This window comes from Xyrauchen texanus, chromosome 16, assembly GCF_025860055.1.
Source record: "Xyrauchen texanus isolate HMW12.3.18 chromosome 16, RBS_HiC_50CHRs, whole genome shotgun sequence".
Classification (NCBI taxonomy): domain Eukaryota; kingdom Metazoa; phylum Chordata; class Actinopteri; order Cypriniformes; family Catostomidae; genus Xyrauchen; species Xyrauchen texanus.
In genome coordinates this window covers 31,130,257-31,143,775 of record NC_068291.1, presented here as the reverse complement: position 1 = coordinate 31,143,775, position 13,519 = coordinate 31,130,257, and the positions used below count along the sequence as shown (strand labels likewise).

Genomic DNA, 13,519 nt, shown 5'->3' with positions numbered 1-13,519 from the left:
TAAATCTCCCATCTTACATCTGCTCACACCACTGTCATCTCTGCCACATCCATAACCATTCCGTAAATGATTCCCCCCAGGAAAAGGTGAACGGCACTCCAATTCATCCTGTCCTGTCCCAAGTGCCTATTTTCCTTGAAGTCATAAAGGTTGCCTGTCACTGCCAATAAGGTTTCATAGAAAATAAAATCCAAACTACTTTTTAGCAGACACTTGAAAGCAGAAGTATAGAGGTGTTGTAATAGTTATGTTTGTATGGCAGTTCTGTGCACAGGAATTCAAGGGTAGAATTATGGAATGCCTTCTTGTACCACTTTTTCACCATTTATCATATGACTGACATTACAGTATTATAAAGCTGCTAAGTTATAAAGTTGCAAAAACATATTTCTTTTTATTTTTTATTTATGTGAAATAAAGGCTGCATTTCTGTCAAAACATAAAAATTGCATTCTCTCTCTCTCTCTCTCTCTCTCTCTCTCTCTCTCTCTCTCTCTCTTCTTGGCCAACAGAGTGCGCTTCCAGTGCTTCTGCTCGGCCGATCGGCTGACCTCAGACCAGGAGAATTTGTGGTTGCCATCGGCAGTCCATTTTCCCTCCAGAACACGGTTACCACGGGGATAGTAAGCACCACGCAAAGAGGGGGGAAAGAGTTGGGCCTGCGGAACTCTGATATGGATTACATTCAGACTGATGCCATCATTAATGTGAGTGAATTATTACACTGCTTCACACACTGCCAGTCTCTTTGCTTTTTTTCATCTGTTTTCAAATAGTCAATAACCGAAACCCTATTATTACAGTAGTAATGCAACAAAACACTCCATAAATTCCATAAAGTCCCCTGTAATCAAAATGATAGTTTTGATTCTTTTAGTTTACACGTGTTAGCTTTGAGGCCATCTTCTGTACATGCTAAAGTATATCTTGATAACACTGTTATGTTGATAACATATAAGAATACATTAGCATTAGCAATGTTAAGCAGGTATACACATTTAGAGTTTATCTCCAAAAATACAAATGGACCAAAAATATTGTTGACTCATTTTGTTCAATCATTTATCCAATCAAATGTTTTCTCTTATAATAATGTCCCTACCCCTATTGAATATTTTAAAAAGGGGATTGGCACCATGATATGTCCTAAATTTCCTGTTTCAATAGGAATTACATAAACATAGGAAAAAAGAAAAGTGCACTTGTCAAGTCATTTCAGGGGTTTTAAAGGGTTAGTTCACCCAAAATTGAAAATTATCCCATAATTTACTCACCCTCAAGCTATCCTAGGTGTATATGACTTTCTTCTTTCTGCCAAACACAATTGAAGTTATATTTAAAAATATCATGGCTCTTCCAAGCTTTATAATCAGAATGAATGTTACCTTAGTCTTTGAAGCCCAAAAAAGTGCATCCATCCATCAAAAAGTAATCCATATGGCTCCAGGGGGTTCATAAAGGCCTTCTGAAGCGAAGCGATGCATTTTTGTAAGAAAAACATCCATATTTATAACTTTATAAACTATAATCACTGGCTTCCGGTAAAGGCCATCTGCATGTTCACTGGTTTCCTCTATCCTCTGCGCTGTGTTCGTCACCTTTTACCGGAGCTTACACTACATCTATATCATACGCCGGAACTCGACTCTCTTGTGAACGCGTCGACGGCCGTTACCGGAAGCCAGTGAATATAGTAAATGATGGGATAATTTTCATTTTTGGGTGAACTAACCCTTTAAGTGCAAACTCTGCCATCCATCCATTTACACACAAATAAAGCCATAAAAAGCCTTTTTTAACTCATGAAATGCTTATCATGTCTCTCTTTTATAGTATGGCAACTCCGGAGGACCATTAGTCAATCTGGTGAGCATTATCTAATTTCAAAACTGTTGCATAATATTCCACATGAGCATGCATATTCCACTATTATTTACACAATACTACATAACACTATATTTACACAAAGTGTGAGTGTGGTAATGATCTGGGAATGATTTCCCAGCATTCATGAGTCTGGTGTTACAGTAATCTTACTCTAGTAAGACTATAATTTGACTTGGTGGAACTCAAGCCATTGGTCATACATGTAAGAAATCCAAGTGCTGATCTTGCATTTTTTTGTGGTTCATGTCCTAATGTAAAGGATTATATACTGTAAAAAGTGGATATGTTGAGTAGTTACTTAAAGACCTTTAAGTATTACTTTCATTTTTTCTTTTTTTTTTTTACTTAATTGTTTACAGTATGAACAGCAGATAAAGTAGGTGACATGAAATACTGTTGGAAAGTTGACATGTTCTGCTGTGTGACATTCTATACACTTCATCTAACACTATTTTGGTAACACTTTACAAGAAGGTTCCATTCGTTAACATTAATTAATGCATTAGGTACCATGAACTAACTATGAATTTTATATATTTTTTGCAGCATTTATTGATCTTTGTTAATGCTAGTCAATAAAAATGCAATTTCTCATTGTTAGTTCATGTTAGTTCATAGTACATTAACTAATTTTAACATAAAATATGTTTAGATATATTATGGCACAAAACATATACACAAAGCTTTATTTCTACTCTAAACTGAGCCATAAATGATCATAAAAAATTCAGTTTATGTTAACTTTTGGGCATCAATTAGTTCTGAATTATGTCCTATTTTTTGCCTTGTGTTACATGCTTTATTCCAAAGAAAGAGTTTTTGGTTCAAAAATTAACATTATGAAATGATACTTATAGTTTGACTGAGCATAAACTAATCTAATATTTATTTGTGATTTTTGTGACATAAATGACAAATGATAAAACCTTTAAAAACACCAGAATGTTTTGGAGGGTCTGAAATGTAAAATGAAAGAAAAACATTTAAATGAACTAGTGAAGGCAAAAAGGTGTTTCCTCGGTGCATTTATAAAGATTTAACTCTAAAATGATGATACTGATTACAAAAAAGTAATTGGACAAATTATGCTTCAACTATCCAGTAGCTGATTCAAGATCAGTACCTTTACGTCTAGTTTTATACCTATATTCAGATCTATATACTGCATGGCGATCATGTATGTACTGTACCTCATCATTTGATTTCCGACAGGATGGTGAGGTGATTGGGATCAACACTTTGAAGGTGACGGCTGGAATCTCCTTTGCTATTCCTTCAGACAAGATCCGACAGTTTCTTGCTGAGTCGTATGACAGACAGGCCAGAGGTATGACATGACCTATACTGTTCAAAATGCAGACATATTCAGAATTTAGATACTTTGAAAAAATTTGTGAGAACAGCAGCCAGCCATTCAGTAAGCAAACTTATAGTTTATTAATCTGTCTATTTAACAGGTCGAGGAACAATAAAGAAAAGATATATTGGTGTTCGAATGATGACCCTCACTCCTGCGTAAGTACATAGCCATTTCCATGCATCAAACAAATTAATTACAACTTTAAAATGTATTAAAGAGTAAACATGCAAAAGGTTAATATCAGGGGAAAATTTTACATGATTATGTAATTGTATGAGATCTTTGTTTTTATATTGTGTGCGGTTTTTAGTGCCATATTACACTGAGTGTTATTGATGGCTGTTGTGTTTTTTGTGAAAAATGTGTTTGTGCTTCAGTTCTCTGATGACAACAGTGATATGGTTTAATCATATTAATTCCTGTTCCCAGACTATCCAAAGAATTGAAAGGTCGACTGCGAGACTTCCCTGATATCACATCAGGAGCCTATGTAATCGAGGTCATCTCTAAAACCCCAGCTGCAGCGTGAGTCACCAAAACTATACTCCCCTTAATGCCCAACAGGTCAAAAGTGCAGGTCAACTCCTTTGGCAATACTCAACTGCTGTTTTTACTGGCTATGTGCACATTCTTCCTCTGCCTCTGCCGTCATACTTAGAGCGATATTGTCTTTGGCTCTGTCTAACTCCACATGTTTTAAATTTATAGTCGACCCTCACTTTTCATAACATACACACTCAAAAATTTTGGGTTTTACTATCCTTATGGGGATCATTTGGTCCCCAAAAACTGATAAATACATGCACGCACGCACTCACACACACACACACACACACACACACACAGTTTGTGTTAATTACCAGTTTGTAATCTAAAAATTTACCTCGTAAACCACCCAACCCCTCCAAAAAGTACATTAGCAATATCATCATCCATACGACTCCAGTTGTTAAATCAATGTCTTATAAAGCGATACGATCACTTTTGTTGCAAAAAAGATAAATATTTAAGTATTTTTAACTATGAATCATCGCGTTCGTTAAGCAGCAGTATGTACATTCACAAGAGGGCTAAGGTCTCGAGGTCTTTCCAGCGATGGCATGGCAACGTTCCATTCGTTGCAGCAGATGATCTCCACCTCCACCTGTTGGTCCAGCCCCCTCCATTATTTAGTTAAAAGTACTTAAATATTGATCTTTTTCACACCAAAAGAGATCGTATCACTTTAAAAGTCATTCATTTAACCACTGGAGTCATATGGATGATGTTAATGCTGATTGTCTGTACTTTTTGGAGCATCAAAATTCGTGTTACCATCCACATCCATTATAAAGACCTGTTGAGATATTTTTATTCAAATGTATTCTACTGAAGAATGGAAGTCATACACATCTGGGATGGCATGAGGGTGAGTAAATTATAAGAGAATTAAAATTTTTGGGTGAACTATCCCTTTAATTTAGCGACTGATGTCCAGATATCATCTCCAAAATAAAAACTGTTATTTTCTGTTTTTCATCCAATTTTGTGTAAAAATGTCTTAAAGGAGTCATGACCCGAGGAATCAAATTTTCCTTGATCTTTGACATATAAGCGGTCGCTGTGCTATAAAAATATACTGTAAGTTTCAGAACTCAAACTTCTTCCTCACTGCAAAATGAGCATTTGTTGAAACCAAGCTGCCAAAACAACTTTTTTCTCTACTTCCTTCACATTGTGATGTCACACTGTGGAAAATATTTGTATCCAACTACCTCCACAGCAACACATCAATGCTTACCTAACCTTATCACTTCCGTAGTCTGTCAGTAGCGGTGAGCAGTGAGAGAGCAGATCAGTCAAGAGCAGAGAGCCAGTCATAGCAGTGGGTGTTTACTATCACTCCTTTCTTAAAGGAGAAGCACACCAAAACTGAGCGTTTCTGACAGAGGGTCAGAATGAATGTGGAAAAGGATCGTGTTATACAAATATATGATTTGTGCAGAAAACCTTTACTAATATCATAAGTGAACATCAAGGAATATATTAAAATAATTTTAAAAAAAAGCGTGTCATGACCCCTTTAACATTTTCCACTCAAAATGGATGGTCAAGACTAGCACTTACATTGTGGATTACAGTATTGCACGTAGTAATTTATGTTTTGGCACATTTTGGCATATGTAGTACTGTAGATCATCCAGGTACTCCAAGCATAAATAAAATGTACATACCAGTATACATACTATATACTGCAGAACATTTTTAAGTGGTATGGTAGTTTGCTATTCCAAACATAGCCCATTTCACTTACTGTAATTCACCTCACTGATCCAAACCATGTGACTCATGCTCTGTCACTGCCACATCATAGCATTTATGTTTTGTCTTCATTTTATGCATAACATAACAACAATTACTCAAAGACACATTGGGACCCGAAGAGTTTCTGTTGGCTAGTCAGGGAGTGCAGAACCATGTGATTAAATAATTTTTCTTGAAACACTCTTTTGATATAATTCCATAACCAGCAGATCAATCAACTGCCTACCACATCCTGATCCAGGGCATTTTTGGTTTAGTAAAAGCGTGGATATGTTATGAACAAGCTCAGATGGCACCCAGACACACACACAACTTCTTTATTAATCTTGGCAAAAGCCACTGTGGTTCCCCTTCTGTCGCTCTCTCCACGTTGTGTCAGAGAAGCGACACTAGGGGTCTCTCTTGAGCGCCGATATTCACCTCTGAACTATGAAAAAAGGCCAATGAGAGTTGGCAACCAGTATTTGCATGTCCCGCCCCTGGACATATGGGTATTTAAGCGGCGCAAATACGGGAGTTCATTCAGAAAATTTCTTCGGAGCCGATGGTCGTGTTTGCAGACTGCTGCGTTTTACACACCGAGTTCCTGCTATCCTCTGCTGCATGCTGTTGGATTCTACGGCGCACAACAGCGGCTTTCTCCTGTTTGCACGGTTGTGCACTTCCTGCCCCTGAGCGCATCGACAGTTGCAGATAAGAAAGATCTCTCACGAGTTCTTTCATTCATAAAAGAGTGATTTTATTTAAAAGAGTAATTTCCTCTAAAAGAGCAAAAAACACAGCGGCGTTGAACGCCCTTTTAAGGACGCTGTCTTTATAAAGATGCCTTTCCGCCTCTGTGTTGTTCCTGGATGCGGTAGAGTACTCTCCGCCTCGACGGCCACAGGCGTTGTCTCGTGTGTCTGGGCAGTGATCACACTGAGGCTGCGTTTGTGGATGGTTCATGTTCTCATTGCGAGAACATGACCATGACAACGTTAGGTCGCGGCTTGCTTACAACCGTAAGCAAGCCACTCCAGCCGCCCGCGTCGCTCCTTCTTCCCACGGGATTGAGGACGATGCGGCTGGCGATGGAGGCGATTCGGGATGGCAGCGGTGCAGCTCCGCCAGGTACGCCTCGACCACCCGCGCCCGGCATGCTCGTTGACTCCGTCCCCGCCGAGGTGGCGGCGACTCGCTCACAGCCAGTCTGCCTACCCTCTTGCGATGGAAGCAGATGAGTTCGCCGCGACATCGGAGGGTGTGGGCTCTGATGCTGAGGGCTCCTCTGGGCTGCCGCTCGGGCTTGCACGCCCAGGAGGAGACCGACGCACAGATGTCCGATATGCTTTCCTGGGCAGCCAACAGTGTGGGCCTGGATTGGAACCATCCATCCTCCCCACAGCCATCACGGCTGGACGATTGGTTCTTGGCGTGGGCCGCCACAGCCTCGCCTCCGTTCCTTTCTTCCCGGAGGTGCATGATGAGCCGACGCCTTCGCGGAGAGCACCCTCTCCACTCGTCGCGACCGCCACCTGCTCATCCGCCTCGCCACCCTCGACGGCGGAGCCGCCACGGGTACATGGAGATCCCCAGGTGGATAGAGCTGTTGCGCTCCACTTATGTCCCGAAGCACTACCACCTGGCGGGCCGCCCTGTACTCCCTTCCCGGTCCTGTAGAGCAACATCCTCGCCACCGCTGAGGTCTACAGCGCTACTGGACGCGCCGCTTCGCCTCTGCATGCCATGGCTCTCCTGCAGGTCCACCAAGCCAAGGCACTTTGCAACATGCACGGGGAGGCCCTGATCCCGACAAGCTGCAGGAACTGCGCCAGCGACCGACCTCGCCCTGAGAGCTGACGAAGGTCACAGCGCAGGCACTCGGGCAGGCGATGGCAACTCTGGTGGTCCAGGAACGTCAGCAATGGCTGGACTTGGTTGAGATGCGTGAAGCTGACAAGACTCGCTTCCTCAACGCCCCTGTCTCCCAGTTCGGCCTCTTCGGCGACACCGTTGAGGTCTTTGCCCAGCAGTTCTCCCTGGTGAAGAAGCAGACGGAGGCCATTTCAAGACATCATGCCGCACGCAAGCTTGCCGCCACGGCCCAGGCCCCACCTGCTCGCCGAGGGCCTCCTCCCACGGCCAGAAGACCTTCTGCTCCGCCCCAACCTGGGCCCAGCTCTCAACCCCGGCGTCGAGCAAACCGCAGGAAGCGTACGCCCCCTGCCTCACGGACCCCTTCGAGGACCCGGAAGGCTCCAAAGCGTCCCTGAGACAGCAGACCCAGAGGACGAGAAGTTAGCTCCGGAGGTGGTAAGACCACTCCGTCCCCCAGTGGAGGGCCGGGAGGAGAATCTTTTGTTTTTTCAGACTCGAGTCCCGAGACGAGCATGGCGCCACGGCACGCACGGCGTGGAAGTTACCCCCGCCTGCCGCCAAACCTTCAAACCCTGGACAGACCTCTGCTTTCTACGGGCAGGAGTACCCTTGCAGCAGGTGTCCCGTCGCATTCTGGTTACAACCGACGCCTCCAAATTGGGTTGGGGCGCCGTGTGCAACGGGCGCCAGAGTCGCAGGCCGGTGGAACCGAGGCTCGCTGCGCTGGCACATCAACTGCCTAGAGCTGCTGGACGTTTTTCTTGCCCTGAAGAAATTTCTTCCGTTGATTCATGGCAAGCATGTCTTAGTCAGGACAGACAGCACCACGGTGGTGGCCTACATAAACCGCCAAGGCGGAGTACGCTCCCTCCACATGTCACAGCTCGCCTGCCGCCTCCTCCTTTGGAGTCAGCATCGACTGGAGTCACTGCGCGCCACTCACATCCCCGGCAACCTCAATGTGATAGCGGACGCGCTGTCAAGGCAAAACTTGCCCGGGCGGAGAGTGGAGGCTCCACCCCAATCGGTCCAGCTGATTTGGGACAGGTTCGGCAAGGCCCAGGTAGACCTGTTTGCCTCCCAGGAAACCTCCCACTGTCCGCTCTGGTATGCCCTCACAGAGGCTCCCCTTGGGACAGATGCTCTGGCGCACAGCTGGCCCGTGGGGCTGCGCAAGTACGCTTTTCCCCCAGTGAGCCTTCTTGCACAGGTGCTATGCATGGTCAGGGAGGACAAGGAGCAAGTCACTCTGGTGGCCCCCTACTGGCCCAACCGGACGTGGTTTTCGGATCTCACGCTCCTCATGACAGCCCCTCCCTGGTGAATTCCCCTGAGGAAGGACCTTCTTTCTCAGGGACGAGGCACGCTCTGGCATCCGCATCCAGACCTCTGGAATCTCCACGTCTGGTCCCTGGACGGGACGCGGAGGATCTAGCCGGCCTACCTTCGGCCGTCATAGACACTATTAACCATCTTTACGCCCTGAAGTGGCGTCTGTTCGCGGACTGGTGTTCTTCCCGAGCCAAAGACCCGCAGTTAGGTCAGTGCTCGTGTTTCTTCAGGAGAGGCTGGAGAGGAGGCTGTCCCCCTCCACCCTCAAGGTGTATGTTGCCGCTATCGCGTCCCACCATGACACGGTAGACGGCAAGTCTCTTGGTAAGCACGACTTAATCGTCAGGTTCCTAAAAGGTGCCCGGAGGATGACTCCCTCCCGGCCTAACCTGTTTCCCTCCTGGGATCTCTCGGTCATCCTTATGGGACTCCGGAGACCCCCCCCTTCGAGCCGCTTGACTCAGTTGGACTCAGGGCCCTCTCTCTAAAGACCGCCCTGCTGATCGCGCTCACTTCCATCAAGAGGGTCGGGGACCTGCATGCGTCCTCTGTTAGCGACGCTTGCCTGGAGTTCGGTCCGGCGGACACTTTCGTGTCGCTCTCTGACACAACGTGGAGAGAGCGACAGAAGGGGAACGTCTAGGTTACGTATGTAACCTCCGTTCCCCGATGGAGGGAACGAGACGTTGTGTCTCCCCTGCCACGTCGCTGAGCCGAGCCCCTGTTGTGGCTGGACCATTTCCGGCTCCTCAGAAAAATCCTGAATGAACTCCCGTATTTGCGCCGTTTAAATACCCGTATGTCCGGGGGCGGGACATGCAAATACTGGTTGCCAACTCTCATTGGCCTTTTTTCATAGTTCAGAGGTGAATATCGGCGCTCAAGAGAGACCCCTAGTGTCGCTTCTCTGACACAACGTCTCGTTCCCTCCATCGGGGAACGGAGGTTACATACGTAACCTAGACGTTATGATTCACAATTGGATAACAGATGATCACCAAATGTCGCAGTTATAGTCCAACAAATAGGAAGTTCTTGTGAAGTTCAGAATGTAAGCTGTTTAGAGTATTTTATTACCCATGCAGGTTTGTATTCATACAATAATATGAATAATAATTCATAAATAAGTGTTTTAAATGAACTAATAGAGTGATTATGTTTTTATGTGTGTTATTATGCGTTTACACATGAAATATGTTTTTAAAAGGCCATTCAAAGTGATATGGTCTGAGTTATAGATCCATTAGGCTTTTCAGTGTACAGTTCTACAACAACTGAAAAAATATATTGCGTAAGGACTTCAGTGTTGTTTTTGGATGTTATTTTTGGTATAATTCTGGGAAACCCAGCAATATTTGATTTGTACTGGGAAGATTTCAGTCCTTAAAGATTTATTTTAATCCTCTTCCTGCCTTTTGTTCTTTCTTGAATGCTCTCTCACTCTCTCTTCTCTATGTTTCTCTTTTGCAGTGGTGGCCTTAAAGAGCACGATGTCATTATTTCCATCAATGGTCAGCGTATATCAACGGCAACGGATGTAAGTGCAGCCATCAAAAAGGACACCACTTTACGTGTGGTAGTTCGAAGAGACAACGAGGATGTCATCCTCACTATCATTCCCATGGAGATTGACCCTTGAACTTTGGAGTTGATGCTCATCAACCCCACCAATGAACTTACTGGGTGTGTCCTCTGGCCAATTGTCCATGTTCTTGAAATGACTGGCAGGGTGAAAGCTCCGCCTGAAGATTATAGACGCACATGTAGATCCATGTTCACATTTATTATTTTAAAGGATACTACTACTGTTCACAAGTTAAGCCATTGGACATTATATTTTCCAGATTAGATGTTCTCTTGTGTCCAACTATTTAAAGCGGTGCACAGCAGTTTTAAGAGTTTTTCAGAACTTGTTTTGACATTTTTTGATAATTTTTTGTAAAATAAAATGAAATTTTCCTCTTTTAGAAAGATTAAAAGCCTTTTGATATCGAGCTTTTCTAGAGCATACATAATTAATAATAAACATTTCACATGAAGGCTACTTTCACACACAAATACTGACATTTTGAAAGCAAACTTTTCTTTTCTTTTTTTAAACGCTGTTTACCTTGTTTTTTTTTTATATAAAATAAGAAGTGTTTTTCTGGTTTCTGTGTTATATTTAATGATCCCAAGGTTAGACTTCTGTGCTTTCTATGAGTAAAATGCTCAGAGTTGCACCTAGCACAATCCTCTAAAGTCATAAACTTTGAGTGTGTCATGTGTGGCACACAGCCTTCAGCTGGCGCTAAACTATGGCAAGAAAGGGGCAGACGTCAGTTGAGAATAAGCCCAGAATAATTGTTCATACTGCCAGAACTTTATACTGGTGCATGAGCAAATTATTGAGAGGTTTGATTAATCTTCAGTCTGTTGTTTAACAATCACTCTTGTAGAGGTAACAGTCACATCTAAAAACATTTAAGCAGTATTGTGAAAACCTTGTGAATACAGAGCTGTATTGGGGGCCATACCATCTGTTGCATGACTCCTTGTTCTACATTCTATACTATTTGCAAAAGGAATATTTGGAAATCTACAATTGATATTTCCTATTGACCCACTAAATGAGAAGATATAAAATAACCATCTTAAGACAAAGGTTTCTGTGAAACATCTAATGTACTTTTGCACAGGATGGTATGTATATTCAGTGCACACACTCAAAACATATACAAAAGCTAATATATGCAATGTTAGGATCTTTCCCATGAGATCAAAAGAGGCTGAGACTCGCTGAAAAGCCGTATCTTTGTTCTTCTAATAACCTTTAGCCGTTATTGTAATCTCTGGTGAACACACGCCCTCGTGTGGTCATAGTGTGCAAAAACAAACATGGCTAACCATAAATTATTCATACTTATATTATTATTATTATTTTTCCGATTGAATCATTAACATTATCACATTTATATAATATAACATTATATATTTACCCAATAAACATATGAACAGTATTGACCATATTATGTAACTAGACAACATTTGGCATATTATTGTAATGTGCTCCTTGCCCTAGGATAATAGTCTTCCCCAGCTGAGTTCGGTTCCTTCCTAACATTTTAAGCCAGCATGGTCAACAAGGACAAATAAGTGTTGGTAAAGTAAAACCTTGATAAAAACCTCCTTATACACCCAGGTGTACTTGCTAATTTGCGATTACTTAGGTAGGGGGCGCTGTCATGCTATTATGAGATCACGCTGATGACATCTCACTCAGAGTCCGAGCATCCCCCTGCTTATCACAGATGAATCTATTCAATATGGTCTTATTGATGTCACATTGATGTTAGAAAGATGAAAGGAGATCTTTGTGCCCACGAGTGAATGGGAAGAGTATACTGTGTTAAAATATAACCCTTGTATCTTGTGTTCTTCACTGTTCACTGCATTAAACTAATGGAGTTACAATCAATTTGACATAAAACAGCCCGGACACCTGAATATGGAATGATATTCCGGACATTATTCAAAAGGAATTGCAAATTGTATTTGCAATTGCGTTTTCACTTTGTGGACGCATAAAATGTGACATAATCCAAACGCAATTGCAAATCGCGCATTACGGTTTGCATTTTCGTTTAAGCGAACGCACAGTGACTGCCAGATTTCAAATGGAAAAGCAAAGTCCGTTTGCAACTGTGTTTCCCATATCTTACGAGTTTTGGCCCTGTCATATTTAAATAGCAATTTCAATTACCACGTCTGCTTTTTCACTTTCTCAGCGTCGCGTATGTAGCCAGCCAAAACTCAAATGGAATACTAATTCCCTTAGTATTTCCATTTCCGATGCCTTACACAGAAACCTGTCAATCAGGGTCAAGGGTGGGATTATGCTATGGGGTGTGTTTGTCTTGGGAAGTGACATCACTCACAGTCTATCAGGATCAATAATTAGCACTGCACTTTATTCATCTATAATCTCACACTGGACTGTCAACATATTCTCCTCAATATACTACTTCATATATATATATATATATATATATATATATATATATATATATATATATATATATATATATATATATATTTCATATACTCCTACTTATTGTATTGTATATTGTGTGTATTGTTTACTGTACATTGTATATAATTATTGTGTTGTGTAAGTATGTGTACATTTGATTTGTAAATTGTGTTGTGTAAGTATGTTGTTTATTGTAATTGGTATATGTCTCGTCACTGTCATGACTGCTATGTTGCTCGGAACTGCACACAAGAATTTCACCTACTGTTGCACTTGTGTACATGGTAGTGTGACAATAAAGTGATTTGATTTGATTTGATAAACCAGCATCTGTTCAGGGCATCACCTCTTGACCGTCGACTGTGAGTGATGTCACTTCCCAAGACAACACAATAGCATAATCCCACCCTTGACCCTGATTGACAGGTTTCTGTGTAAGGCATCGGAAATGGAAATACTAAGGGAATTAGTATTCCATTTGAGTATTAGAAAATCAGTTATTTTGAATTCTTATAATAAAGGTGGCTTAAATTTCATTGATTTTGATTCTCTTAACAACCTTAAAAATTAATTGGCTTAAACGTTTCCTTCACAATCAATCTTCTATTTGGAGTATAATCCCAAGATATATTTTTTCTCAATTAGGAGGTATACATTTTCTTTTAATGTGCAATTATTCAATTAGTAAACTTCCTGTCAAACTTTCCAATTATCATCAGCAGATGCTTATGGCTTGGAAACTTATTTACAAGCATAATTTCTCGCCA

At 42.2% G+C, this 13,519-nt stretch overlaps 1 protein-coding gene across 2 annotated transcripts in view; it reads left to right on the top strand.

Moving 5' to 3' along the window:
* Window positions 1-12,537, top strand: part of LOC127657378 (serine protease HTRA1A) — a 40,525-nt gene extending 27,988 nt beyond the window's left edge. Inside the window, exons 4-9 of one of the 2 annotated variants that reach the window (XM_052146134.1) lie at window positions 513-707; window positions 1,834-1,866; window positions 3,100-3,214; window positions 3,345-3,402; window positions 3,677-3,772; window positions 10,211-12,537. In XM_052146134.1, the coding sequence (XP_052002094.1) occupies window positions 513-707; window positions 1,834-1,866; window positions 3,100-3,214; window positions 3,345-3,402; window positions 3,677-3,772; window positions 10,211-10,379 (666 nt within the window). In that variant the 3' untranslated portion in view covers window positions 10,380-12,537. The remainder of the gene's footprint in view (window positions 1-512; window positions 708-1,833; window positions 1,867-3,099; window positions 3,215-3,344; window positions 3,403-3,676; window positions 3,773-10,210) is intronic. The other variant, XM_052146133.1, reaches the window with a different exon arrangement.
* The last annotated feature ends 982 nt before the right edge of the window (window positions 12,538-13,519 follow it).